Source organism: Silurus meridionalis, chromosome 23, assembly GCF_014805685.1.
Source record: "Silurus meridionalis isolate SWU-2019-XX chromosome 23, ASM1480568v1, whole genome shotgun sequence".
In the NCBI taxonomy this organism is placed as follows: domain Eukaryota; kingdom Metazoa; phylum Chordata; class Actinopteri; order Siluriformes; family Siluridae; genus Silurus; species Silurus meridionalis.
In genome coordinates, this window is record NC_060906.1 from 20,592,839 (window position 1) to 20,620,304 (window position 27,466).

Sequence of the window (27,466 nt, forward strand, 5' to 3'; positions counted from 1 at the left end):
TTCCAGTTGGGGTCTGGAGATGATGAAAAAAAACTGTTGCTTTCAGATGATTTCAAATTCTCAAGTGATCTCCAACTAAGGAACTGAGATTCAGAGTCTCAACTATTTGGAATCTCAGCGCATAGTATATAAAGAATAATAGTGTTATATAAATTTTTTAATGAAGATTAAACTGAATTTGCACTGACCAATCAGGACATCCAGAGGTCTTGTAGAGACTGCATTCTCAGATGAACTAGCATGCAGTATCACGGGACATGTGAAGAACATGTACAGGAACATGGTACAGACAGTAACCTATACACAGGATTGATTAAGTGAACTGAGAGACAGCAACACTACCGGTACAGCCCTGTGTAAGTTCAATAACAATAGATACATAATAATCCATAAATCTTAATTGTAGGATACATCAGAAAGTCCTAAATCCTAACCCCCCTGTATAAATTTTACTGTAGTTACTGAATCATTCATAATTCCCATGAACAAATACAAAGCTTTACAATGTATGAACACCCAAATAACACAATGATATCGAGTTTGGGAGAATCCATGCAAATGGCTATGAATATTTGGTGGAGAAAACATGAATGCAGATGCTTCTATAGCTATATATATCTAACATCTTGACCCTTTGTCTAAGTCTGTACAGAGCAACAAAGACCCTTCAAACCACCAATCTTATGAGGAACTCTACAAGCAGAGGCCATGACTGTAGAACAGTGAAAAAAAGTGACACTTTGTGTTTGGGTTGCTTTGCCTTTGCCTTACTGCTAGATAGATAGCAGCTCACAGGTCATGCCTCTGACCCAAAAAGGCGACGCAGAATACCACTCGTGTTATGGGCTCTAAGAATAAACTCCCCTAACTGCTCAGGGATAAGGTTGCATTAAGGCCCTCCCTCCGTGGCCTATGCTTTCTGAGCAGCACCCAAGAACAATCTAAGGGTTTGGAAAACAGGCTTTTTACTCTTTTGCCACTATTTACAAGTCGCTCTGGCCTTCCAAAATAGATTTAGCTTTTATTTTTCATTTAATTGGATCATTGACATGAAAAGCTTAATCATCTGAAGCCCTACAAGAGATCCACGTCTTAGTAGGAGCACTACGTTCTCCTTTGGACTTTTAAACGCAGAGACTGTTCTAATATTTCACTGAAATTCCACTTCTGGATACACTTAAGATTGGGATTACACCATATCACTGCAGAGATGGAAGGTACAGTCAATCGTCCACTTGTTTTTTTTGTTGTTTCTTTTGTTCTGTAAAGGCAGGAGTGACTTAATCAGCTTTATAGAGACAAACGCAGCCATTTCAGAGATGTCTTTTGTGGAGGAACTTCATGATTGAGAGCTGCTAAAAATACTTCATATCACATATCCTATCAGCTGTCTGTTACACTCTTCTGAAGCATGCAGACTGTAAAGGATTTTTCAGATATAGCTAACAATTGAATTATGGCTCAGTTTGTCTGAGAGGAACTATAACTACCTCAGTTTAAGCAAATTGTATTTTTTCTGTGGCTAGGTGATAGCATTTCATTTCCAGCTATGACAGTAAATGTAATGTGATTTTTTTTTAAGTGTGCAAAAGGTTCAAGGTTCTGTGAAGAACAAAAAAAAAAAACCTGTCAGTTCATGGGCAACTTTTCCAAAATACGTTTTGAAAACTTCTCAAAAGCTATTTTCCTTGCCTGGTGATGAAGTTATTTTCAAAAGCAATTACTATTATTATGAAAGACTTGTAAATGGATTTCAGCCTTGCGTGAAATAACTCATTGTTGGAGAGACTTAAAACCGAATTTGATATCAGTGGAAGCTGTCCATCAGATGTAAATAAGCTCTATTTTAAACGTCAGAATTTCAGGAACCATGAACTGTCTGCTGACGTGGTTTCTTCAACAGTTCTATACTGATATTAGACGGCCATTGGTCTCAACCCAAGGACGTCTCTCATTTTTCTGCTCTTATCTCAGTGATATAATTGCAGCACAAGTACCAGGCCATTACATAAGGCTGCCGAGATGGTCTCTAAATCTTTACACTCGGATCATAAGATTCATTTGCTTGAATTTTGCATCAACATGGTTGGTGCATGTTCATCATATTCTGGGAAATCATCACATTCTAAAGAGTTGGTCTTTTTCAGAATTTAAAACATTGCAACAGTACAAGAACCTCACAAAAGGTTTTGTCCTTTAAAGGAACTGGAAACCAAAAAACATCTAGAGATCTATTTTTAATAGTAGCTTTATTTGGTAACATTGTCAAAATCTTCAAATCCAGTCATCCAGGTATGCAAAAGGATCCGTCAAGGGTTGTTTGGAAAGGTAGTAGATAGTTCTGCTCTGACTCTCTGTTGCAGTGGTTCCACATAGCAGAGGTGTAAAGAGTACCTGAAAATCATACTTGAGTAAAATTATAAGTACCTTACTGTGAAACGTACTCCATTACAAGTTAAAAGTCTCCAATTTCAATAAAGTACCTGATTTGAGCAGTACTTGAGTATTTTACAAGTTCAATATGTAATTGTAATGGAGTAAGTTACAAATCAAATTGTCCACCTCAACACTGCATTAACCATCAACACAACAACCTGTTCAACATGCCAGAATAAAGATTAAACAAGACGGTCAGGAAAAAAGTAGTAAAGCAACCTTTCAAAAAGGTATCTCCAGTTAACAAATAAATTGACAGTATTATGGCACAAATTAAAAGTACCATTACTATTCAATGGACAAATCAAATGAAAGTAAATTTCGCTTTAGGCTAAAAAGCCACAGCAGCAAAACGTGATTTTATTGGTCACTGTAAATACAGTGGAGTAAAAAGTACATATAACGAACGATAAATGTAGTTGAATAGAGGGTAAAAGTTGCTCATAACTTTGATACTCAGTAAACATAGAAAGTAGCCAAAAAAAGGAGTAAAACACAGTAACAAACTACATTTACTCAAAAACGTTACTCCACTGCTACATAGAAACTCGTTCTTACAGATGAATAACTAAAGAATCTTTAGGGTTTTCATCTTTATTTCTAAAAGCATTGTAGTCTGAACAAATTGGACGAAAACAAAGACGTACAAAAATCTTACATTAGAATACACTTTGTATCCAAATTGCATCATTTTTTTAACAAAAAGTGATTTTTGTGTATGTTTGAATTTTACTTCAGACTTCAAAATTCCTCAGCTAACGTGCACCAAATTCACCGACTCTACCTTCCAATACCACACAAAACCACTTGACCTGTGGACACACTTTTTGATCCTGACGCCAGCATGTAATAGTCCCTAAAGACGATCTGTTGTTTTTAGCAAAGTGAGCACAGTGGAGGCTCAGCAAATGAGTTTCTTGAGTCAGCAACTAGAGAAAGCATGTCTAATCCCCAAAGTGACAACACAGTGCACTGTGAAGGGCTGTGACAGGTGGGGCTGACCTCAACACACACACACACAGACACTGACACACACACACACACACACACACACACACACACATAGACACACATATCTCCTTTAACTAAAGCAGAGGCGGTCTGAAAGGCACTGTAGGCCATTTTTATCTTCTGCAGGTCATCTCAGGCGCTTTGCAGCTCTCTGTCTCCTCACAGCCTCATATCACGCTGAAGAAAACCGTACGCAGAATCACAATGGCTCATCTGAGAATCAATCCATGCTTTAGACTAAAATTAGATCCTATTGAAACAAATCAATAAGGTGCTCTGTAAAAAGGAACAGTGTTTACAAAGGTCATGTGTGGAGTGTGTAAGGAATCACTGATTGCCAATCCAGCCTGTTTTGTGTTTCAGATTTATATCCATTTTAGAACTGGCCTTTTGACAGAAACAGACACATCGATACGTCTTCCTCCACCGATATAAAGGCAGCCATTTTATTCTTTTTATTGGCGTTGGAAATATTTTAACAAGAAGTGACTGATACTTTAGTGCACATCCTATTCATTTGGCATTGTTTGTGTGTTCTGTTGTGCGTTCACGAGACAAAGGACGGAGGCAAAGAACAAATATCCTGCTTTGAAGTAGGTCTGTGTGATAGCAGTGTTCTTTTAAAATGATTACATGTCACACTTTGGGAGATAATCCAAATAAAATCTTAGCTGGACTGTAAAATCACACACTGGCTTAGTCACATGATGACAAACAAATCCAAAGCGTGAAGGTTAAACTTGTGCGAAGGGCCATGCAAGCAGCAAACAACATGTACTAGGCAAAACCAGTCTGAACAAATCAAAACAGGAATCAAAACCAGAAGAACAAAAAATGTTATATCAAGGTTCGGTATCAATGTGAAAAAAAAAATATTTATATACCCGGCATGATTGTGTGTGTAATTGGGAACACACACACAAGTATAGTGGTGTGTGTGTGTGTGTGTGTGTGTGTGTGTGTGTGTGTGTGTGTGTGTGTGTGTGTGTGTGTGTGTGGTCTTGGTGATGTAGTCCACGGCAGCCATGTTTTGATTGCTGGGATTAAAAGGTTTGGCTGAGACCTGACAAACGTTCTCTAATGATAGATTTGCAAACACACACATGTTCCTGTTCATATCATTAATATATTTAGATGCCTTTCAAAATGAGCTTTGATTTTCTCTTCAAATATTCTCTGTAAAATAAAATATTTTTTCTTCATACTAACATTTTACCTACATTTCTCCATAATCACTATTACATTTAAAGCTGTCCTGTAAATTCTGCCTTATCCTCATAATCAACCTCATATTCCTCATCCTATTGGTGCCCATTACCTGAGCCAAGAGATGGAGCAGCAGTCTGACTCTATGATTACAATAAAAAACTGTCTCTTTTGTGTGTTTTACTGCAGCACGGACCTCCACCACCACCACCACTGTGCTCGAGAGCAAAGGAGGTGAGTCACATGCTGCAGCTACTCGAGCATCTAAACGCACCATGATGGATGATCTGTACAGCACCTTCAGCTCGCCTGTGGCCTGGGTACTGGTCCTGGCCCTCATCATCACCTGGTCTGCAGTTGCCATTATTGTTTTTGACCTTGTAGACTCTAAGACCCTGGAAGGTAGGTGAAGCTCTTCTTTCCTTCTTTGCTAATGTAGTCCTACAGTAATTTAGGCCTCACCGTCATTCTGTGCAAGATGATATGAATGCAGATCATTCAATTCGTACAATTTCAAGTTACTGCCCAGCTAGCAATGAATGTCTAAGAAACTGTAGCTGGATTATCTGTAACGAAAAAAAAATGTATCTCACAGCTGGAGATCTAAAGTCAGTAAATTCTGTAACAACTCTGAAATGGACTCTCTGGAGTTTTATAACTGTAACTCGTAACAAGATATTCTGCAACCAAATCATTAAGCATCATTCGAAAGTTCTTTGCTTGTTGATGGAGGATTTTAGAATTCTGTGTAGAACAAAACAGCACCTGAGGTTCTGTCTAGAACCACTTCAGAAATGTAGAAAAATGAACCATCCAGTTGAGATGCCTAACACCAGTTGAGGAACATTATTGTGAACAAACGTGCTGTTCAAGTCAGTACCCCTTTCTAAAAAACATTTGGAGATTTGGAGAAAGGTTCTCTGAATCATTCTGGAAAGTCTTCCTGGAACACAAAAATGGTTTCTTGGATAGGAAAAGATTAGTCATGCTGCCTGCAAATGTAACAGGACCAGCCATCTTTTTTTGGCAATTATGATTAATACATACAGTATGTTTAGAAATGTTTGAAATTATGGCACTGGGCTGCAAATTTGAGTTTTGAGGACATCATGTTTCATGTTCTCGCAACTTTTGTGGACATCTCATTGTTAGCTGGTTACCTCAATGTAAATCTTAGTTTTCTCAAGAACTTCATTTGGACCAAAATACATTATAATTAAATATAATTCATATGAATCTTGCACAAGATTAGTTTCTATAACCAGAACATAAATTTGGACGGTGTTGGCATGATGATGTCTTTTTTCTGAGCGGTGTATTGTGTTATTTTGCTCTGAGGCAGTTGTTGTTGATTGGTTGCCGGATCTGATGATAAATAAACCAATCGGAAGAACGTTAATAGCATTCATTAGCATCATTACTCGTGAGATAAATGTGCTTATGGACTACCGGTAATGTGAGGCTTGGATAAGAATTCTGAGAGAGTAGAGAATGCGATAAAACCAGATAGTTGTTTGTTTGCTAGGAGTGTAGAATGCCAGTGGATGTGGGCATTGGGAGTCAGGAGAAAGCTTTATTGGTCCTGATAGCACTGACAGTGATAAGGACAGATAGAGTGTTGCACTAGGCTGCGACTGTCAGCGGCAGCCATGTTCACATTTAGTCAACAGTAATCAGAGATCAGATCACGTCCTGTCTAAATTCATCTCTCTTGATTTATTGTTAGATTGTCTTTGAAGCACTCCAATGTATAATCACCTGTTTATTTGGTTATAATAGGCAAACCTCAAATTAGGTTTATGATTAGTTGATGCTATCTATGGTCATTTAGTTTATATCCTGCTCATTGATGTCTGCTGATGACAATTTGGAGCCATTTCCGAATGGCTGAAGATGGATTCTTTTTTAAATTGTCATTTTGTTCTAATGTTTCACTCATGTGTCATTCCATTTATTTTAAAATAATAATATAAAAAAAGGTCTGTTGTCTTGTATGCATTAAAACATTTTAAAGTGGAGACCTTTTTTATATTCAGACCCACCAATCAAGTTGGGACTAACCCACAATTCATGAAGTCCCAGTAGCCCTAACAGTGCTACAGGGACACTCCCAAAGAGTCACTTTCACTCATTCATTTCTAATAAGTTTCCTCCTTTTTCCGCCCTGTCCATCCCCATGTGTCATCCTGTTGCCATCCAATAAAAAGCCCATACATTATACTGTGACGACCCCTGTTTGCCACCTGGTAAAGACTCTCTGCCTGCAGTGAAGTGATATTTGCCTGAGCATGTACACATGTGTGTTTGTGTGTCTGTGTGTGTGTGTGTGTGTGTGTGTGTGTGTGTGTGTGTGTGTGTGTGTGTGTGTGCTGTTCCTGGCTTTCTTCCTGTATGCATAATTCTATTTCTTTGTGTATTTGATTTGTGTGCATGTGTGTGTGTGTGTGTGTGTGTGTGTGTGTGTGTGTGTGTGCATGCATATAGAACGAGCGCAACTGTCACCATCATTTCACGCTGTGGTGAATTTGAAGATGCACATTAACCGATAGCCACCTCACCTTTCATTAAAGACACCTCCCCTGCTCTTCCTTTCTTTTTTCATCATTCTTATTCAGCGTGACACCGTGCCTGTGAGCACTGCATCCCGATCACGGTCTGCAAATCGTACGCTGTTTATTACATTTTTTAATAATTAACTAGCTATTTAGATGCCCCTTACTGTGTAAAAAATTTGATCCCAGCAAATTCTATACAAAAACAAGTACTTCCAATGCACACATACAATACTGTAGTCCACTCAAGATTCTACATACAATCATTCGATTCTCCTATTCAAATGATCTTTCGTGTGAATCAGGCCCTGTGTTTTGCTTTTTTCCATGCTCCTGCATGACGGCATGATGTGCAACACAGCCGGTAACGACATCCTATTTGCATTTTTCAGTGCAATAAACAAAAGTCGGCGTGCCAAGTGAATATCTCACCGCTCTTTCTTCCTCTGCGGGTCCACAAAAACACTGAACAAGACGCCTCTCGTCCTTCAGGCACATTCTCACTGAAAACTTTTCAACAGTTTACTGCGTACATGATTACAATATTGATTACTGACTCATTCATGCTAATACTCAGTAGTACGATCTAATACATGTTTGCTTATAGCTTGACAGGACACAGTTTGTCAGTTTGTCATAGTGAAAAATTATAAATTTAATGGTACAAATGGATCTGTATGTCACAGTCACACTGTAAACAGGCCAACTGCAAAAACTGTAGACCTAATCATGATTTGTCCTCTATATCTCCTTCAAGCATGGGGCAGCATGATACCTGCCCCATTGGTGCTTGTTTCAGATCACATTCTTACCCACTAGGTCAAATATACATTTTTAATTTAAAATACCACATTAATTTGATTATATTCAACTAATCTAGCACACGCTGTGCAAACGTGCCTCGATAATAACTAAAAGTGCGTTTATTAGTCTATATGATACTTACACATACTTCTCAAAAACATATATCTTCCTTGCAACTTAACTACAGTATTGCAAAATTGATGTATTTGTGAAATACATAAAACCTTGGAACATTACAGAAGAGTAGCCAAAATAAACCTGCACATCCCTGCCATACATAAGCCCGCCATGACAAATGGCATAAACCAACATATCCATAATCCAGTCTCTTTTACAATCTGTGAATCATTATAAAAGCATTTATTAAAACATAAGCATGGTCGCCAATTACAGAAACATGACTCACTCAAGATTTTCTTATTAATCCCAGTGATATACAAGCAATTATTTCAGGCCTGCTTTTATAATCTATTATTTGAAAAAAGGCCATATTTCATGTATAAAAGTGAGTACACCCTTTACATAATTTTTTTCTCAAGGGACAATACTATAGAAATAAAACTTGGAGATATTATTATTATAAATAACTCAACATACAACCATTATTGTCTAAATAACTGCCCAATATATTGTGTACACTTTCAGTGGATGTGTCAAAACTGTGTCCAAAGTCTCAGTATTTTGTGTGAGCACCATTTTTATTTAGCACTGCTTCCTCCTGGGCATAGAATTTACTAGAGCTGCACAGGTTGTTGTTGGGATCCTTTTCCACTCCTCCATAATGACATCACGGAGCTGCTGGACACATGGTGCTTCTCCACTTTCCACTTGAGGATGCCCCACACGTGCTCAATAGGGTTCAGTTCTGGAGACATACTTGGCCACTCTATTACCTTCACCTTCCACAGCAAGTCAGTTGTCACCTTGGCAGTGTGTTTGTGGTGTCTATTATGTTGAAAAACTGCAGTTCGGCACAGTTCCTGAAGGAGGGCATCATGTTCTGCTTCAGAATGTCACAGTACATTTTATAGTTTGTTTTCCTTAATGAACCACTGCTCCCTATTAAGAGCATCAACATGCAGCCCCAGACCATGATGCTACCACCACCATGCTGTAGGGAAGACACAATTTTCTTGGTACTCCTTACCAGGGCATCAACACACATGCTGGACACCATCTGAGCCAAAGAAGTTTATCTTTGTCTCATCAGACCACAGGACATGGTTTCAGTAATTCATGCTCTTGGACAGGTTGTCTTCAGCAAACTGTTTTTGGGCTTTCTTGTAAACCAGTTTCAGGGTGTTAACAATCTTCTTATAGCCTCAGCATCTTAGTGAAGAGCAACAATTCTAATCCTCAAATCCTCTCCTTAGTCTTTGCCATGAAGTGCCATGTTGAACATCTATCTATCTATCTATCTATCTATCTATCTATCTATCTATCTATCTATCTATCTATCTATCTATCTATCTATCTATCTATCTATAAATACTATATATATATATATATATATATATATATATATATATATATATATATATAGAGAGAGAGAGAGAGAGAGAGAGAGAGAGAGAGATAGATAGATAGATAGATAGATAGATAGATAGATAGATAGATAGATAGATTTATGCTTTGGTTTCAACCTCTGACAGAAACCTATTATTTGTTTCCCATATTAGTAAAATCGCTAAGCTGTCAAGAAACCGTCAAGAAACGAGAGAAACGCTTTAATATCTTTAAAAAATACCAATCACAGAAAAATTCATGTTCAAAGCCAAAACACTGCTGTTTTTCAAAAGCAAATGAATCAAATCCCTGCAATTCTTGTCCAAATGATGAGATCATTCAAGCCTGCATGGGCTTTTTCTATCAGTGTGCCAAAAGCTCCTTCAAATCCTCCCGAAGCCCAGTGTCAATCTGTTTCAAACTTAAAATTATCACATTGTCCAGCCACACAGTGGATGCAGCTCTGGTATTAATAATTATACTGCAAAAGCATTGAAGCTTATAACTCAAGTGTTGTGCTCTGAGCATCATTCAGTGTCTTGAGAAAGACAAAGAAACCTAAAATGCTGTATATTAATGCAGCTTGAATGTTGCAGATCTTTTAGCTCTTGTCAGGAAAAGAAGAAATCATTTTATCCTTCAGTGCACTAGTGAGCACTGATAGAAAATCCTAAGTGGTCATCTCAGGAGAAACACACTTATGAGCTTTGATACAGCGAACCAGAGTAAGACAATGATATACTCTGATCCATCTCGCTTAGGCTTGGCTTTTTCTGAGGCTTCCCTCTGTGGAACAGTAAAATATAAATACATACAGTATAAAATGATACGACTTCTAAGCACGCCGCATAAAGCATTTTTAAATAAATAATTACATTTATATTTCCTATTCCCATAAAATTTTTAGATATAAACTGAGAAACGAAAAACATGCTGCTTCGACACATTCTAAGAGCTTCAAGATGTAGATGTAACTATTCAGAACAACTGAACAACACAAGCCTATAGACACATGTGACTGCTTGTGAAGAAACTGTAAAAATCATTTAGAAAGGAATTGGTTGCACCTACATATGTCCACACTACATCTTTTATTGACAAATACCAAAAACCCTATAAACATCTACTATATGGACAAAAGTTAATGATGTTTATATGACATCCTCATCTGCAGTTAGTCTCTACTTGTTTTTTTTTAACAACTGTAACTAATCTGGAAATTAACATGAAACATGAAACATGACAATGATGAATAGGACATGCGGCTTTGCATGGTTACATGATGTACAGCTATTATCACTTAGGATGTACTCAGCTATAATGACAATAAAAGGCTGTATGTTGAGGTATTTACAGAGGACAGTAAAACTATACTGCTACATGAGCATCACATTGACTAGTCTTAAATATATCCAAGTTTTATTTGTATAATTCTACATACTAAAATGGTTACTGAAATGTGAGGTGTGTACTCAATTTTGTGAGATACTGTATATATATATATATATATATATATATATATATATATATATATATATATATATATATATATATATATACAGTACAGACCAAAAGTTTGGACACACCTTCTCATTCAAAGAGTTTTCTTTATTTTCATTACTATGAAAATTGTAGATTCACACTGAAGGCATCAAAACTATGAATGAACACATGTGGAATTATATATGGAATTATATACATAACAAAAAAGTGTGAAACAACTGAAAAATGTCATATTCTAGGTTCTTCAAAGTAGCCACCTTTTGCTTTGATTACTGCTTTGCACACTCTTGGCATTCTCTTGATGAGCTTCAAGAGGTAGTCACCTGAAATGGTCTTCCAACAGTCTTGAAGGAGTTCCCCGAGAGATGCTTGGCACTTGTTGGCCCTTTTGCCTTCACTCTGCGGTCCAGCTCACCCCTAAACCATCTCGATTGGGTTCAGGTCCGGTGACTGTGGAGGCCAGGTCATCTGGCGCAGCACCCCATCACTCTCCTTCTTGGTCAAATAGCCCTTGATGCCTTCAGTGTGACTCTACAATTTTCATAGTCATGAAAATAAAGAAAACTCTTTGAATGAGAAGGTGTGTCCAAACTTTTTGTCTGTACTGTATATATATATATATATATATATATATATATATATATATATATATATATATATATATATATATATTAGTAAAATCGCTAAAATGTTGGGAAGAACCACATAAAAGGTCAGGTGTTCACAACACACTCTGAAAAGTGTTCAAGTGCTTATGCCCTTTGTAACACATGACTTAAACCTGCATAGCATATTTTAACATTTTACGTACGACTCCAATGTCAGAACTTTGTAACAGTCAGCACACTGAATGTAGCTATAAATAAACAAAAAGTACACAGTGTTGAATTGAAACAATTTAATCATTGATTTCATAATGATTTGGTTTAAACGAATTAAAAAGCCTGACATGTTCTTAAATGGTAAAAACATGTAATAACTCCACCTTATGTCATCTTCCTCACTTACAGCACGATGTTCGTTAATCAAACAGTATAAGTCTTATTTGAATTGATAATTACTATGAAAATTGAAAAACTACAGCATTCCTCTTATTTTTATAAGTTTTTTTTTCTAATTCCTTGGTACAGCACTACAAAAAAAAGTTTCGAGGTCAAAATATTTCTTTAAAAACTTAAATGAATGAAAGATAATCTAAACGACAAACTCAAGTGGAAATCGCAGCATGCCTGCATTTGGCTGTATCCACTGGCAGGAAATATCCTGCTAATGAAAACGCATTTTGATTTCTCTCAGTGACATTTGAATAAAGGGCGCATTAGTAGAATTAGAAAAGGAATGGAACATTACACAATAGAAACGTTACACAATAGAAATAATCAAAAGGATATTTAGATGAGACAAACACACACACACACACACACACACACACACACACACACACACACAGTGAATATAAGTATTATACATTTGTTCTCTTTGTACATATCTATGACTGTATGGCAAAAAACTAATAGTGAGAGAGAAATAAATAATTAAATAAACACGCAGCCTTGAATCTTGATTATGTATAATATTATGGCAGGATTTGGAACCTAATAATAATGACAACCTAAATGAATTTAACTGTAAATTAAAACAACACTGATGCAAAAGTAGTGCTTATTCTTGTGTGTTGCCAGGTGGCACAGTTTAAGAGCAGGCTGTCTTCCTCAGCCAAATAAATTCCCTCATTACACCACGATCTCCCGAATCTACGCTCCCCGTTCCGTTCTCATTCCTCATACAGCCTGAAGAGAGTTCACGCCGCTGTCTCGTTTCTCCCACTCTCTGTCTTCTCCTCCTCTCGATCCAGACTGACATCTGTTGTTTACCGGCACGTTAGCAAAGTCGAGGCCGTGGCTCAGACGGGGAGAAACCAGCGAGGCACTGGGTGCGTGACAGCTCGGGCGAACAATAATGGGTTTTCATGAAATAGGTTAAGAAGTTAATCAAACAAATGTCAGCGAATTCATCAGCGCCACATTAGCATTTCTGCTCGGAGGAAGATTTCACAATGGCGTACCCGAATTCTGGGTCTGAAGAATTAGAACACCAATCAAGCTTCACAGATACGAGAACACAATAGTTTTTATAAAAAAAGCAAAGCACTGTGTGGTGGAGTTATTCCATTTAATTGCCTATTGGAACATATGTTGTAGAATGAAATGAGAATCAGCGAGAGGTGGAATTATACTATTTAATTGTCTGGTGAAGAGATTACGCAACTCACTGAGCATAAAAAAATTATTAATACAGACCAATACACAGACTGAATTCGCATATACTCCTGCGATAACGTTTACCTAATGGGTCTAAAACAGAGGTGCCCAAAATGTTTACTATGAAAGGCAAAAAATCGAACTTAATTAAGGAATGTGGGTTGAAAGTAAATGCTGAATTATGTATTATATCAAAATGAAAGTTGCAACAGTTATCCTTATTTATGATTTCATAATATTTAGAAATAAACAAGTAAGTAAATAGATAGATAGATAGATAGATAGATAGATAGATAGATAGATAGATAGATAGATAGATAGATAGATAGATAGATAGATAGATAGATAGATAACAGACTTTACACATCTATTTAATAATAAATATCATTTTCTGACCATAATGTGACAACAGCATTTAGCATTAATAATGACCTGTGATAAAATGGTCATTTAAATCTAATATTTATTCGTGTTTATTTGTTAAAACAAGCATCAAATGCTTTAAATGCAATCAAATGCAAGTTAAATATAAATGAAAACAACCTCTTGGTTACTGTGTTATACGTAATGTGGCAAACGATATAATACTGGGAGGTTAGAAATAAATAGATAAACAAATAAACAAACAAAAGAGGTAATTAATTGAATACATTAATATAAATAAATAAATATATATTTCTCACATTCAAGTTTTCAAACTGCAATCATGTACGCAATCATGATTTGGCCCATTATTGTAGAGCAAATATCAATCACTTGTTTAGAGATCTCACATGATAACTTTCTAATATTTGAAATTTGTTCAGAAATATTCCAGCTGCTTTATGATTATGCTCTGGCCATCATTGTTTCATTATCAGAATGTATGGTCATAAATCTTTATGTCCTATTACTGTAGTTATCAGGAATTATTAGCCATTCATAAATAATTCCAAACACAAATATTACATAACATTTTTAATCTGATTAAATAAATTTGAGAAAAATCTGTAGTGTGAAATGAACACTAGTGGAAGAAAGCTGAATCAATTAATTGTACATGTTTCAATCAGACTATTTATTTCCCGTAATAATAAACTCACTCACACTGATTAATACAATCCAGACACTGCCCTGTGTTTCACATGATCTCTGCAGTGCCCTTTTTTCGTGTGTCCCCTGCATCATATCAGTGTATCTCTCTTATATGTGCATGTCATTTGCTTTTCATCACGTTAATGCTGGCCCGCTTCACTCTGCATGCTCTCTGCAGCTGTGTTCGGTCTATGTGCCGCTGTGCCACTCTTTTGCTTTGTGTCTCGTCTGAACAGGACCTCAGGCGGCGAGTGCCAGGAAAGCCTTCAAGGAGGCAGGCAGCCTTAGAGGCAAGCCATCTTACGCATTTAAACTCTGCACTTGTAATGAACTAACCCGAGTGAAAAGTGGATACGCTAAACAGCGATTACAGTGATTGAGCCGTAACTAACAACTTATACCTTAAATTAATCAATAGATTGAGACATTTCATACTGCAAAAAAAATAAAAAATTATATCCAAACTGATTTTGATCAGAGATTGCTGATTTTGGACTCTGGAAAGTACCAATGTAACCTTGAAGCCCTGGTTTGCTGAGCTCCCCAATAACATGTAGTAGTTTGTGTGCACAATGAGATAAATAATGCACAGAGAATGAATGTGGATTATTTAGAAATAATAATAATAATAATAATAATAATAATAATAATAATAATAATAATAATGTGAAGGAATTTCAGCAAATTTTCATATCAAGAATTTCGACCCAAAAGCCATAAAGAAAATGATATTTGCACATGGGCAATTGATAACTTTAAAACAATGGTGAGGTTAGAACTCTTAGAGACTCCTGATCAAGAGAAAATTCCAACTACTAATATAGATAATGCGAAAACTATTCAGGCATAATCATTTCGATGCATAATAATATTACCAAAAACAAATTTTACATATAATAAATGTAAAAAACTGGGTGGGAAATGAAAATCTAAACCGATTTAATTACCTCGAATATACAGTAATTTGCAGAGACTGTCAGTAAATAGTGTTATATCCATTTTTAAGTATAAATCCTTCAGTAAATCAGGGACCCAGCTACCAGATTATTAGCTTCACCTATGCTGTACTTCCAGCCCCACTGTAACCTGTCCATCAATGGGATCAGAACAGCACCACTATTAAGCAGTTATTATTATAAATGGATTTTACTCAATACAACACTTTTCTATACTCTAGTGTGTGTAGCAGTGATATGAGAGCAGCAGGTGCAACAGCATTACTGGGGCTTAAAACACCTGAGTCACTAATGTGCTAAGAATGAACTTTGGTAGTCACTTTCCACTGATGAATGGAGTAGAAAATACATTGGTCAAAGCAATATATCAACAGATCAATGCCTGGTGGAAAAAAGATTCCACAATATACAACATAAGCTTTCATAAACTGCCAGTTGAGTGAATATAAAGCAACCTTTGAAAAACTGTTGTGTGTGTGTGTGTGTGTGTGTGTGTGCAATTGAACTAAAATATCTAATGGTTTGTCCTAATAGAGTAGCTTTAGAGCTGTAATAATTTGCTGGCTAACACAGATATACCTTTTAGTTTAGTGGTAGCTATAGCAATTCAAATAGTTCACATTAAGCCCTTTAATGATCAAAATTAAATCTCAGTCACTTAAACATACTTGTGACATCTCTACAAGACAATCTATTAAACTGGATGTAGCAGCATTTTTATAGATTAGCACTTTGTGAAAACAAATTCCTGACTATATTGTGTACTGCTGAGTTTTGAAATTGAGCGTATTTTTGTCAACCACACTACGCCAACCAGAGTATATGCAACACTACATTTATATCAATTGGCAGAGTGACTTTAAACAATCCCATACACACCTTAGCAGTTGAGTATCAAAGGCCTCACTTAGGGTCCAGAATTGGCATTTTGGTGCTGATTCGAGTTAAAACCACAACTGTCCCATCAGACATCCACCATCTAAACCACTAAACTACAAACTTCCATCGTGATAATTTTGATAATTTTTAAAAATATGATCCCACAGTGAAACTGTTATTTCTTTGCATATCCAATTGATGTTAGAAAGCTGGTTAGAAAACCCCCAACCTTAGGATCAGTAACCCAGAGGCATTTAGCAGACACGCTTGTCCAGAGAGATGTACAAACGTGAGTACGTTCAAAGTACGTGAGTACATTTAAAGCTACCCTCTAGACCTGGAGGACCATGATACCAAGATACTTCTGGGATTGGGTTCATATGAACATTGAATTGTCTAGGTGTTTTTAAAATGCTCTGAAATATAAACATCAAACACCCATTTGACATTCCAATTTTGTAAACCCCAGCTATAAGTTGACCCAGACTGGATTTAAACCTACAGCACAACCCTTAGCTCCAAAGGCTGATGCCTCAGGCCACAAGACTCCTAAAGAACATCAATGAGGCTAAAACATGATTGTTCTCCTTTGAGAAACATAAAGCCAACCAATCCATGTTTTTCAAACTCCACACACTCAAAGCAGCAAACTGCTTTTCCTTATTCTCTTCTGGCTGACCTGATTGAAAAGCAAGAAAGTGTACATCATTCCTTACACACAAAGAAAATGTACCATCTCTTATGAAAATAATTACTAACAAAATATACTGTAATGTAAGCTTGGATTTTATTGCATGCTTTTTTGTACATATCTGTGCACAGAGAATTTTTTTAGCACTCAATTTTGTATTTTATTATTACAATTCGATAATTGTTTTCGTATTTCCTCAACTTAACACTGCAGACAGACAAGTCTTTAGTGACTAATCCTCTGAGGAGAGTGACGTGACCATGGATGGACAAAAGAAAAAGGAGGAAACCGAAAAACACACCCCATACAACAAGCATCATATACCATTAAAACATTGTCATGTCCATATTTCTCTTTGTCGCAGCCTCTTGTTTTATTCAATATGGTTCTGCTTTGATCTGATGTGTTGTTTCGATGTTGATCTTTTTATTCAGTCGTGTATGAAAAGAGAATTTGAAAGGAAATATATATATATATATATATATATATATATATATATATATATATATATATATATATATTGTTGGAATGGTTGGTTTATTTTAATTGTGTGTTAAGAGATGCAGATGTGGGTACTTGTTGAGAAAACTGATGTATATCATTATGCCACTTTTTTGAGTACAGTAGGATCCAAAAGATGGAGTCTATAGACAAGACATAAAAACCCACAAATTTAAAAAACTATTGCATATGTGTATGATAATTTCATTAGAAGATCAAATTTGCTTAATCATTTGCTTTGATTTTCAACCAGGGTCACAAAAAAAGTACAGTAGAGCAAATGTACTACTCTTAAAAACTGCTTAAATTTGATTAGCCAATCCCAAATGCCATTAAACTTCACAATGGTCTTTTCAGTTTATCCTATAATTAAGGAAAAAGAAAAAAAAAGGCTAAATTACATTGATTTCAGTTCAAAACTCAATTTTACAATTGTTCAATACATTAAGCTACTGCATTTAGAAATAAAACTCACTTGCTAGGACTTAGAAAAGCTAGTTTTGTGTAACATAAGTTAGCTAACCAGGTAATGTGAAATTAAAGCTAATTCTGCTAGCAATCCAGCACCTAATCAATGGCAAGCTGTTAAGCTTACATTTATATATGTCTTGTGGTAGGGAAATTCACTAGCAAGCAATATAATCATTATAATGATACAATATAAGATTTTTATGTGTGATCCAGTAACTAAATTCAGTAGCAAGTTAGCACTGTATTGTTTTATGTAGTACTCAAAAGCTAAATTAAGCAATAAGGTTAGCTAACAATAGATTAGAACAATATGATCTGGGTGATTAAAAGCAGGACAGTGATAAAAAGATCTGAGAAGAGTGTGTTATTGCTTTTATTTGTAATCCAATACCTCAGTAATCCGTAACTTGCTAGCTGATATTAAGCTAATGTTTGTGTAAATAAATGATCTAGCTATCTAACTTGTTAGCTAGATCTTTTAAGGTACTATTGACAACTAAATTCTTGTGCAAAGAGATATATTTTTAATTTTGACCCAGGTACAAATGGGACCTGTCTTCAAACTATGCACATGATTTTTAATATGCGCTGTAGACAAATGGACTTTTGGAGCTTACTGTACCTGTATCATACGTGTATTTTGAGCATGTCTGATGTCAGCCTGTTACACGCTGCACTCAGGAGGTATTCAGCACATGAGCCGAGAACCTGTGGAGTCAGTGCACAAAGCCATGGAGGAATCGGGTGACTGGATGGACGGAATCTTGACCTTTATGACTAATTTGGTAACGCCTGAGGAGGAGGAAGAAGAAGGTATATTTTATATAGAAGTGCGCTCCCATTCCACAATAACAACGTTAACACACTGACTCGAGCATAGCAGGCTAAGAGCTTCAGCAGAGGTTTGATTGGACGAGACTTGGGTTTTAATAAGCTTTGCTGCGAATTAGTTGCACTGGTGGTCACTGTGTTTTACTGCTGGGGGAAATGTCACACATCTAGAGAAATGACATTCACACAGAGATTAGGAAACTCTGCTATCATATCCAAACAGCAGGGCCAGAAGTACATGCTCAGGGAGGAACCATCAGATAGCCGACATGCTGAAATCAGATCAGACTTTGCCTTCTGTGCAGCCTCTGGCTAAATCTGGCTATGGCTTATCAGGCTGGTGGAGGCCACATGACAGACACAGTTAGAGGAGTAGATGATCAGAAATGAAAGTGGAACAACTTTATCCCAAATCTAGTGAATCACTCAATACATGTGTCTTTATATATATATATATATATTTTTTTTTTATATTATTATTATTTAAGCTAGAAGCCTAAACTAACTAGGAACATTGAAGCTACATTAGCTATTTTATAGATTTAACAGCAACACTCACAACCACATAGATACACACCACACAATGCCATAAAGCCTTGACACATTTTCAACACTGTCATTTTATGAAAGGTGACGTATTGATGAATTTATTAATGAGTAAAGGGGACACTGTTATTCCAGCTTTTCCCATCACAGAGAACATTTAAGGCAGCAGGAGGAGGCTCTGTACCTACGAGTGTAAAACCGTACTCTGTGCATGACGTTTGTTGTTGTCTGGTTTTGTAAAATGAAAAATAAAAATTGAGTTAAAAAAAAAAGACATGGATTCCTCTCAGTCGCTTCCAGAATGACTCTTTCTACTTTATTGCAACACACACATTCAACGCTATGCAAATGAACAATGAGAGATTAAAACCTTTATTTAGCTCTACAACATTTAGCTCTACATCACCTCAGAACACAACTATATGGACAACCACAAGGTCATGCATGTGGTTATGATACCAAAAATGATAAATCTGAGTAACCCTTCTGACCCCAACTCATCTGACCTGCAGTTTATCATCTGTGAATACAATATCTATAATGATATATTTATTATTCTACTATGTTCTACTATTTTCTCTTATTTTTGTATTGGTCCTTCCAGAATATTTTCCCCATAGCCATGAAAAGTCCCCCAACTCCAATATAATTGTTATATAATAATCATTAATAACAACATGAATACCAACATCCAACCTAATTCATATTATTAGCAAGCGCTTGAGTGAAAAAGTAGAATTTTGGCAATATTTATATTTCAGAGCTGACATGAAGTCCACTATTTAGTTTATATTTTCTGCCCAGAACCCAACTGTAAAATCCAAAGCAAGTCAAAAGGTTTGTTCTGAGTGTGAACACTGATGATAATAATAATAATAATAATGATAATAATAACAATAATAATGATGATGATGATGATGATAGATAGATAGATAGATAGATAGATAGATAGATAGATAGATAGATAGATAGATAGATAGATAGATAGATAGATAGATAGATAGATAGATCAAGTTTAGGATAAGGTTTTAAATAACTGCCGCTGTAATCTAAGCAGTAAGAAAAATAATATGAAACACATAATTTCACCATATTAGAATGAAAAACATCAAACCTCCAATTTCCATTATAAGTTTAAAGAATACAGTTAACTGAAAATAAAAATTATACCACAAACAAAATAAAATATTTGTTATTTTATAAAGTATAGCCCTAAGCATATTTCACATTGTAAACATCGAATGCATAAACAGATACCCACAGGCATACATACTGCATCGAACAGAGTGTAATATAATGCATAAATGACTGAAATCAATTAGAATGATTTAATAAAATACATAAGGAATAGATGGTAGAAGCTAATATATAATGTGTATAGATTTAATAAACAGACAAAAAACAATAAATATGTTTAATAGCTTAATGGATCACACAAGCATTGGATGAATTAATGATAATGTAATAGGCATACAGAAATCAATGTCTAACATGAAGTTATAGATAAATGTCTAGTAAAATCTTCGCTTGATTCATAGCAAGTGAAAGCATATAAGCATTTATTAGCCATATAGAGTGCTATAAGTCATTATTACAGACCACTGATTTTCCTGCCGACTGATCGAGTCAATTTGGCCACACTACTTTTCTTAACACAAGAATGAAACATTTAAAGAATGCATATACAATCATTTGTATAGTTTTTAAGGGGATCGTCCTGAAAGAGAACAGAAAAGACGTGGCTCATCATAGCATAAAGGTGAACAGCCAGAACAATTTACTGATTTGCAGTGACTGTCCTCAAAGGGGATTAATAAAGCCAAACCATGCCCTCTCTCCCTAGAAAAACACACACCTACCCCCATCAAAACAAAGCTACTGTTTTATTCTTTAGTCTGTACAGTACAGATAATAAATAATATAAGAAAGTCCAATAAATTAATCTTGGAGTATATGCTTCACCGTATGAAATTAATTCCACAGCTTCAAAAAATAACATTCTGAACATAATTCAGCTTTGTATATATTAACCTAATTATTTGTTGGAAATTTTAAGCTTTTGTTTCTAATATTTTTCCTGAACATTCTTGAGCAGCTTTTTAGTACATGGGAACAATAACTAATGTGTGTAAAAAAGAAAATGTAGTGTACACTGTAAGGACTCTCCATACCTCCCATATCTGCCCATGATGCCCATTCACACACATATCAATGAGAATTACTGATTTACACAACATTAAAGCAATTAATAAACAAATAGAACAAAAATATAGAATAAAAATAGAACAAAATAGGTATCAATTTTTCTAAACAGAAAATAAAGTGCCGTGTCCTTTTAAGGTTTACATCAGTGCCAACAGAACCAGATCCAGTGCTCTGTTTAATTTAGGAAGCTAATGGGCAGTACTGTCACTTTTAGACATGCACGCACACACACACACACACACACACACACACACACACACACACACACACACACACACACACACACACAAAGACACCATTTAGACAACAATAAAGCTCTCACATATAGTGTATATATATTTGAACTTGGTGCTCTCAGTTCACATTTTTCTAAGTTATATTAGTGTCTTGTGTGTACATACATCATAAACAGCAGTGTGTTTATTTCACTTCCTGACCTTGATTTGAAATATGAAGTGTCTAGTTACAAGGTCTGGCAATATATCAGCTCTTTTAGTGGAGCATCTAAAGCATAGAGGACCTGGGCAGTGTGTTAGGTGTAGAGAAGAGAAATAAACAAAGCTTTAAAATTAGAATCTAATTTGTTTATTAGTTTTCTAAATATATTTATGTAACATTGCAATTATTGTAGACAATTATGGTCAGCGTACTGAACTGCAAAGAAATCTGTAGCTTGAGCTGCCACATACATATAGTATCTCACAAAAATAAATACACCCCTCACATTTCAGCAACCATTTTAGTATATTTGAACTGGAACAAAACTAACTCTTTTTCTGTATAGTTTCCTACAAGGAAAAACTGCTTACTGTATTTTTTACCAATAATTCGCTAACACCATTAAAAACTTTTTGTAAAAACATCATGTCCACATTTTGTGACACCTTAGTGTCAGACTTTGATTGTTGTTGGTCCTACAATCCTGATTATTTTCTAAAAATAATTTTGCCTAGTAATCTTGGTTTGGTGGCTAATGCATTGGACTTTGGCTTGAAAGGTCACAGGTTCAAATCCCGCAGCCACTGCAGGGCCCTTCAGCAAGGCCTTTAATCCTTCACTGCTCAGTTGTAAGTCGCCCTGGATAAGGGCATCTGCCAAATGCTGTAAATGAAGTATTTTTTTCAAGGCATACAGCAGATACATACACTACGTGTGTACTCACATTTGTTGCCAGTTAATAGTAAAGCTAAACTGCTGTACAAGTTGCACATTATAATATATCCAAGTGTCATTTTTATGGTGTTGCACCTTGAGAAGACTACACTAAAATGCTTGTGAGGGGTGTACTTACTTTTGTGAGATACTGTATATGCTGTATAGTTTATACAGTATGGCAATGTAAATTGCTTTTTTTGCTAAATTATATACTGTGATTTGTTAAATCATTAACAAATCACAGTATACCACCTAACACTGATCACTTTAAGAGTCCTGGGTAAGCTAGACCAAGTCTCGATTTATGATATTTTCAAGTTATGATGGGGTCATCATAACGCATCTCCATCGTAAGTTGGGGACCACCTGTACTGTAAAATATCTAAATATATTTACAACAAATAAAAATAAATAGTTATTATTAGTAGTTATAAACAGTGAAAAATTTGTGGTGAGAATTATTTATATACATGACCTCATGGCTTGGTGTTTGCTCTGAAATGCATTGTCAGCTGTGAGATCTTCTATATAAAGGTGTATGCCTTTCCAAATCAAAATTTAAGGGGTATGAATACTTTTGGAATGTACTGTATATTTATCTATAAAGACCTATATATGAAAATGAAAAAACAGAAAGAATACATACAAGATGCATTCATGTATGAATTGGAATTGTCAGGGAATTGTAGAGAAGACAGATCAAGTTCAAAGAATCAAAATAGTGAAAGAAATTAACCAGAAATAAAGCTAATATTTCTAGGCAATTTTATTTTAGAAAATAATCAGGATTATAGGACCAACAACAATCAAAGTCTGACATTAAGTTGCTGAAGCACAGACATGTGCACATTGCTGGGCAAAAAATTAACAAGCCATTTCCCTTTCAGTCAACAATGCTTTGGGAACACTTCCACTTGTCCACACTCTGAATCATGTGTCTAATCAGTTCAATGGAAGCGTGCCGTCACCGACTAGGAAGCTATAAAAAGCACATGAAGTGAAGCCGGCACTAGCTTCTGATTGATCAGGAAGCACTCTGTGTGTATTTGTGTTTAATGGTAAGTGGTAATGTCCGAAAAAAATATGAAAGATAGAACTCTCCGGCTGTGCCTTGCTTGCTTAGAGGCAAGGGCCGAGGCCCGGGGAATGTCGACTCCACCCCCACATGGTAGAGCAGTTTTGGGAGAAATTTTATAGAGTTCAAGTGGACCTGTTTGCAACTCAACAGACATTGCACTGTCCCCTCTGGTTTTTCCTTACACCCTCAGTCCCTCTAGGGCTAAATGCCATTGCACAGGTGAAGCCTAGGCTGTGCCTGTACGCCTTCCCTCCTGTCGCACTGCTCCCAGGAGTTCTGGAGAGAGTACACCAGGACAGAGTCCGTCTCCTCCTGGTGGCCCCATGGTGGCTGGGCAGACCATGGTTTCTGGACCTGGTAGCCCATGGTTTGCAGACCCGATAGCCTTACTCGAACACCCTGGAATTATTTCAGAAACAGTTTGCCGAAGGTTTGGCCTCTTCCACCCAAAATGTCTAAGTTTGCGGCATATCATGTCCCCCCTCACGGGGCAGTCGCTGGGTAGAAACCCGTTGGTGACACGTCTTCTCCGCAGTACCCGGAGGCTAAGGTCTCCAGCATGACCTACAGTGCCTGCGTGGGACTTGGCGCCTGATTTTGGAGGCCCTGTCGGAGCCTCTCTTCGAGCCGTTGGCCGAGGTGCCTTGGAGGTTCCTCACAGTCAAGACAGTGTTTCTCCTGGCTATTACCTCTCTTAAGTGAGTGGGGGTTCTTCAGGCCCTCTTTGTGGCCCCCCTCATTCCTGGAGTTTACTTCAGGCATGGCAAGTGCCTTTCTTTACTTTAGATCAGGAATGTCCCCTTTGTTGTCCCACGACATCTTATGCTCCACACATTCTTTCCTCCTCCTTTCCAGGCATTGGACATATAGGTGTCTGTGGAGTAAGTCGGAGCAGTTGTTTGTCTGCTATGGCCCTCCGAGGAGAGGTCTCCCTGTGAACAAATAGACGCTTAGCAGATGGATTGTGGATGCTATTTCATCCTCTTCATCACTCCATGTGCTTTTTATAGATATCTGGTCGTGACGTCACCCTGCCGGTGATTCCTTCGGGGAACCATAACAAATTATTGGTAAGAAATAATCATTAAACAAACAGTAGTAAATTGGGACAGTTTTCCCTTTTAGGAAACTATGCTGATAGAAGAGTTAGTTTTGTTTTAGTCTAATAACTGCAAAACAGTTAATGAGTTGTCAAATAAAAAATGCTTTCCGGTTAGATTGTCTTGAATATGAGATTAAATATTCTCCATGAGATTAAATATTCTCCATGAGAATATTTATCTTCCAAATCTAGATTCCAATTAGGTTAAAACATGAGCCTGATAGACTTGCTCTTAGTCCACTTTTTAGTGGTCTTTTTTTTTATTTTGGGCTGGAATAGCAGTAGTTTAAATCCCAGCAACACCAATATGCCTGCTGTTCCCTTGAACAAGGTCCTTACCATTGACTGCTGAAAACTTCAAAGACACCTCTCTGGAGCATCCCCATAACAGTGATTCTTTGCTCCACACAGCTCATTTAACAAACAAAAAATATTTATTGCTAAGAACATTAAAAGCTCCATGTTTAGTCGTAGGTTTGTCATATTTTTCTTTGCCCTAAAGTGTATACTGATATAAATCAGGTTTAAATGAGACCCAGGTGCAAATAATAGTAAACATGTGACAAACCAGGGCTGAAGGGCAGTGTAGCTCAGTAGCACTACTGTCTGGATTGAAGGTCAAATAAAATATATACTACCATGCTAGAAGAGGTTTGGGTCTTAAAGTCCAAGTGAAGGAAAAACTGCGTCCATAGACAGTGTGTATCAACAGCATGTCTTTTTTTGTGTGAAAAATAGTATTGGGACACCTGACTTTTCAAGCCATAGGTGGTTCTTTCCAAAACTGTATGTTCCAGCATGATTATGTGCCTATTAAAAAAACGCCAGCTCCATGAAGATATGCTTTACTGGGGTGGAAGATATTGAGTGGCCTGCACTAAAGCAATGACCTTAACCCTACTGAACACCTTTGGTATGAATTGGAGCGCTGACTGAACCCCAGGCCTCCTCACATCACCCACATCAGTACCTGTCTTCACTAACTCCCTTGTAGATAAATAAACACAAATCTTCACAAGCACACTCCAAAATCTAGTGGAACATCTTCCCACAGGGGTGGAGGTTTTTTATAACAACAAATAGGCGCTTAAAGTGGAGTGGCATGGAATGTTCAAAGAGCACATATCAATCTAATGGTCAGGTGGCCACAAACCTTTGTCCATATATGTGTTTTTTTTATTTCAACCAAAATTTAACTACTGTGGTACTAAGGCTAATATTTGGGTCAGGTGTAGGTGTAGTTGAGCATTATTTCACTGCAGAAAAGCTCAAAGTCAATAGAAATACCCTGATAATATATTAATAACACTGTGTGTGGGTTTGTGTGAGCAAAAAAGAGGTGAAAAAACACATGCCACAATTACCATATAAGGCACTAATCTGGCTTTACTGTAAATGCCATATGTGAGTGTCTAACAGATAAAGAGGAATCTAGTGAACGCAACACAGTTTGGCAAAGGAAAGCTCAACTCGAAGCAAAGCCAAGTCGTTTCCAACAACCAAATAAAAGCTCCCAGTCTTCCTCCCAGCATAAGCAGCACATTGAGTCGCCCATTTTGCTGGAGCATAAATAGATTTGTGTGCAGATCCCAGCCTTATCAAATCAAACGTCTCTGCGGACTGACAGGATAATGAACAAATCCTACTGACTCATACAGACGTGAAATGAAACCTGACACTTTACTCTTCATACGTACAGTAACACTCATGATGCAGTTATATATTGCTGTATACTTAATACTCAGTATAACAGGAGACCTTTTTTTTTTTTTATGAGGGCTTTCACTCCTCGAATTTCTTTAACATGGCAATATGACCATAATAAAGCGTGTATATGACATAGGCTGGATATTATATGCTTGGCTTTTTTGGGTTGGTGTCTGTTTTTGGAGTCAGCATGAAAATAATACTTTTAATATTTATTTTATATAATTGCATTAGCCGCATAATTAATTTGTTTGGCTGATTTTTCGGTCTCTTGCGGATAGCACGATAGACCAAAACACTTATAGGGAATTGTTTCTATGGTGTTTTATGTTAAAATAATGAAATTTATTAATAAAGATATAATTATTATTATAAATTGTGTATGTGTAAAAAAATTTTTTGGGTCGAAAACACACATTTTCCCAGACTTCCAGGCATATTGTATCCATAATATATTCTACCTCATCTTCACCTTTACAACCAATTCATGTATGCAGTGATATGTAAAGTGGGCAATGTGGGGAATATGACTGTGTTAATTTTATGATAAAGCATGCAAATCATTTTGATCTATGACTATCTAACAGCTTATATTCACCTTTTTGCAGTTATTATTTAGTGTGTGTGTGTGTGTGTGTGTGTGTGTGTGTGTGTGTGTGTGTGTGTGTGTGTTTCTGTTTGTCTGTGTTTTTGTGTATGTTTGGAGGTTTGAGGTCAGAAATAATTTGCCATTAGTTGCAGTCTTTGTCTGCATTCATGACTATTTTTGTCCTCGTTAATATTCCTTTCCAACATTCATGTTTCTCTCTCTCTTTCTCTCTTCCTCTTTCTCTCTCTCTCTTTCTTCTTGCAGTGGAATGGCAAGCGGTGAAGAAGAAAGGTTTGTATTGAACATGTAGTTAAGGTTACAGTTTTACAAAATGCTCACTGTTTCCATAAATAAATAATTAAAGTGAGAAATAATTAGTGTTAATAGTTTGATTTGCCTTTT

General features: G+C 36.4%; 1 protein-coding gene across 3 annotated transcripts in view; it reads left to right on the plus strand.

Moving 5' to 3' along the window:
* The first annotated feature begins 964 nt into the window (after window positions 1-964).
* LOC124376535 (triadin-like) overlaps window positions 965-27,466 on the plus strand; it is a 30,760-nt gene continuing 4,258 nt past the window's right edge. The window contains exons 1-6 of one of the 3 annotated variants that reach the window (XM_046835667.1): window positions 965-1,217; window positions 4,843-5,055; window positions 6,861-6,899; window positions 14,590-14,643; window positions 18,533-18,664; window positions 27,329-27,355. In XM_046835667.1, the coding sequence (XP_046691623.1) occupies window positions 1,211-1,217; window positions 4,843-5,055; window positions 6,861-6,899; window positions 14,590-14,643; window positions 18,533-18,664; window positions 27,329-27,355 (472 nt within the window). In that variant the 5' untranslated portion in view covers window positions 965-1,210. The remainder of the gene's footprint in view (window positions 1,218-4,842; window positions 5,056-6,860; window positions 6,900-14,589; window positions 14,644-18,532; window positions 18,665-27,328; window positions 27,356-27,466) is intronic. The other 2 variants (XM_046835670.1, XM_046835671.1) reach the window with 2 other exon arrangements.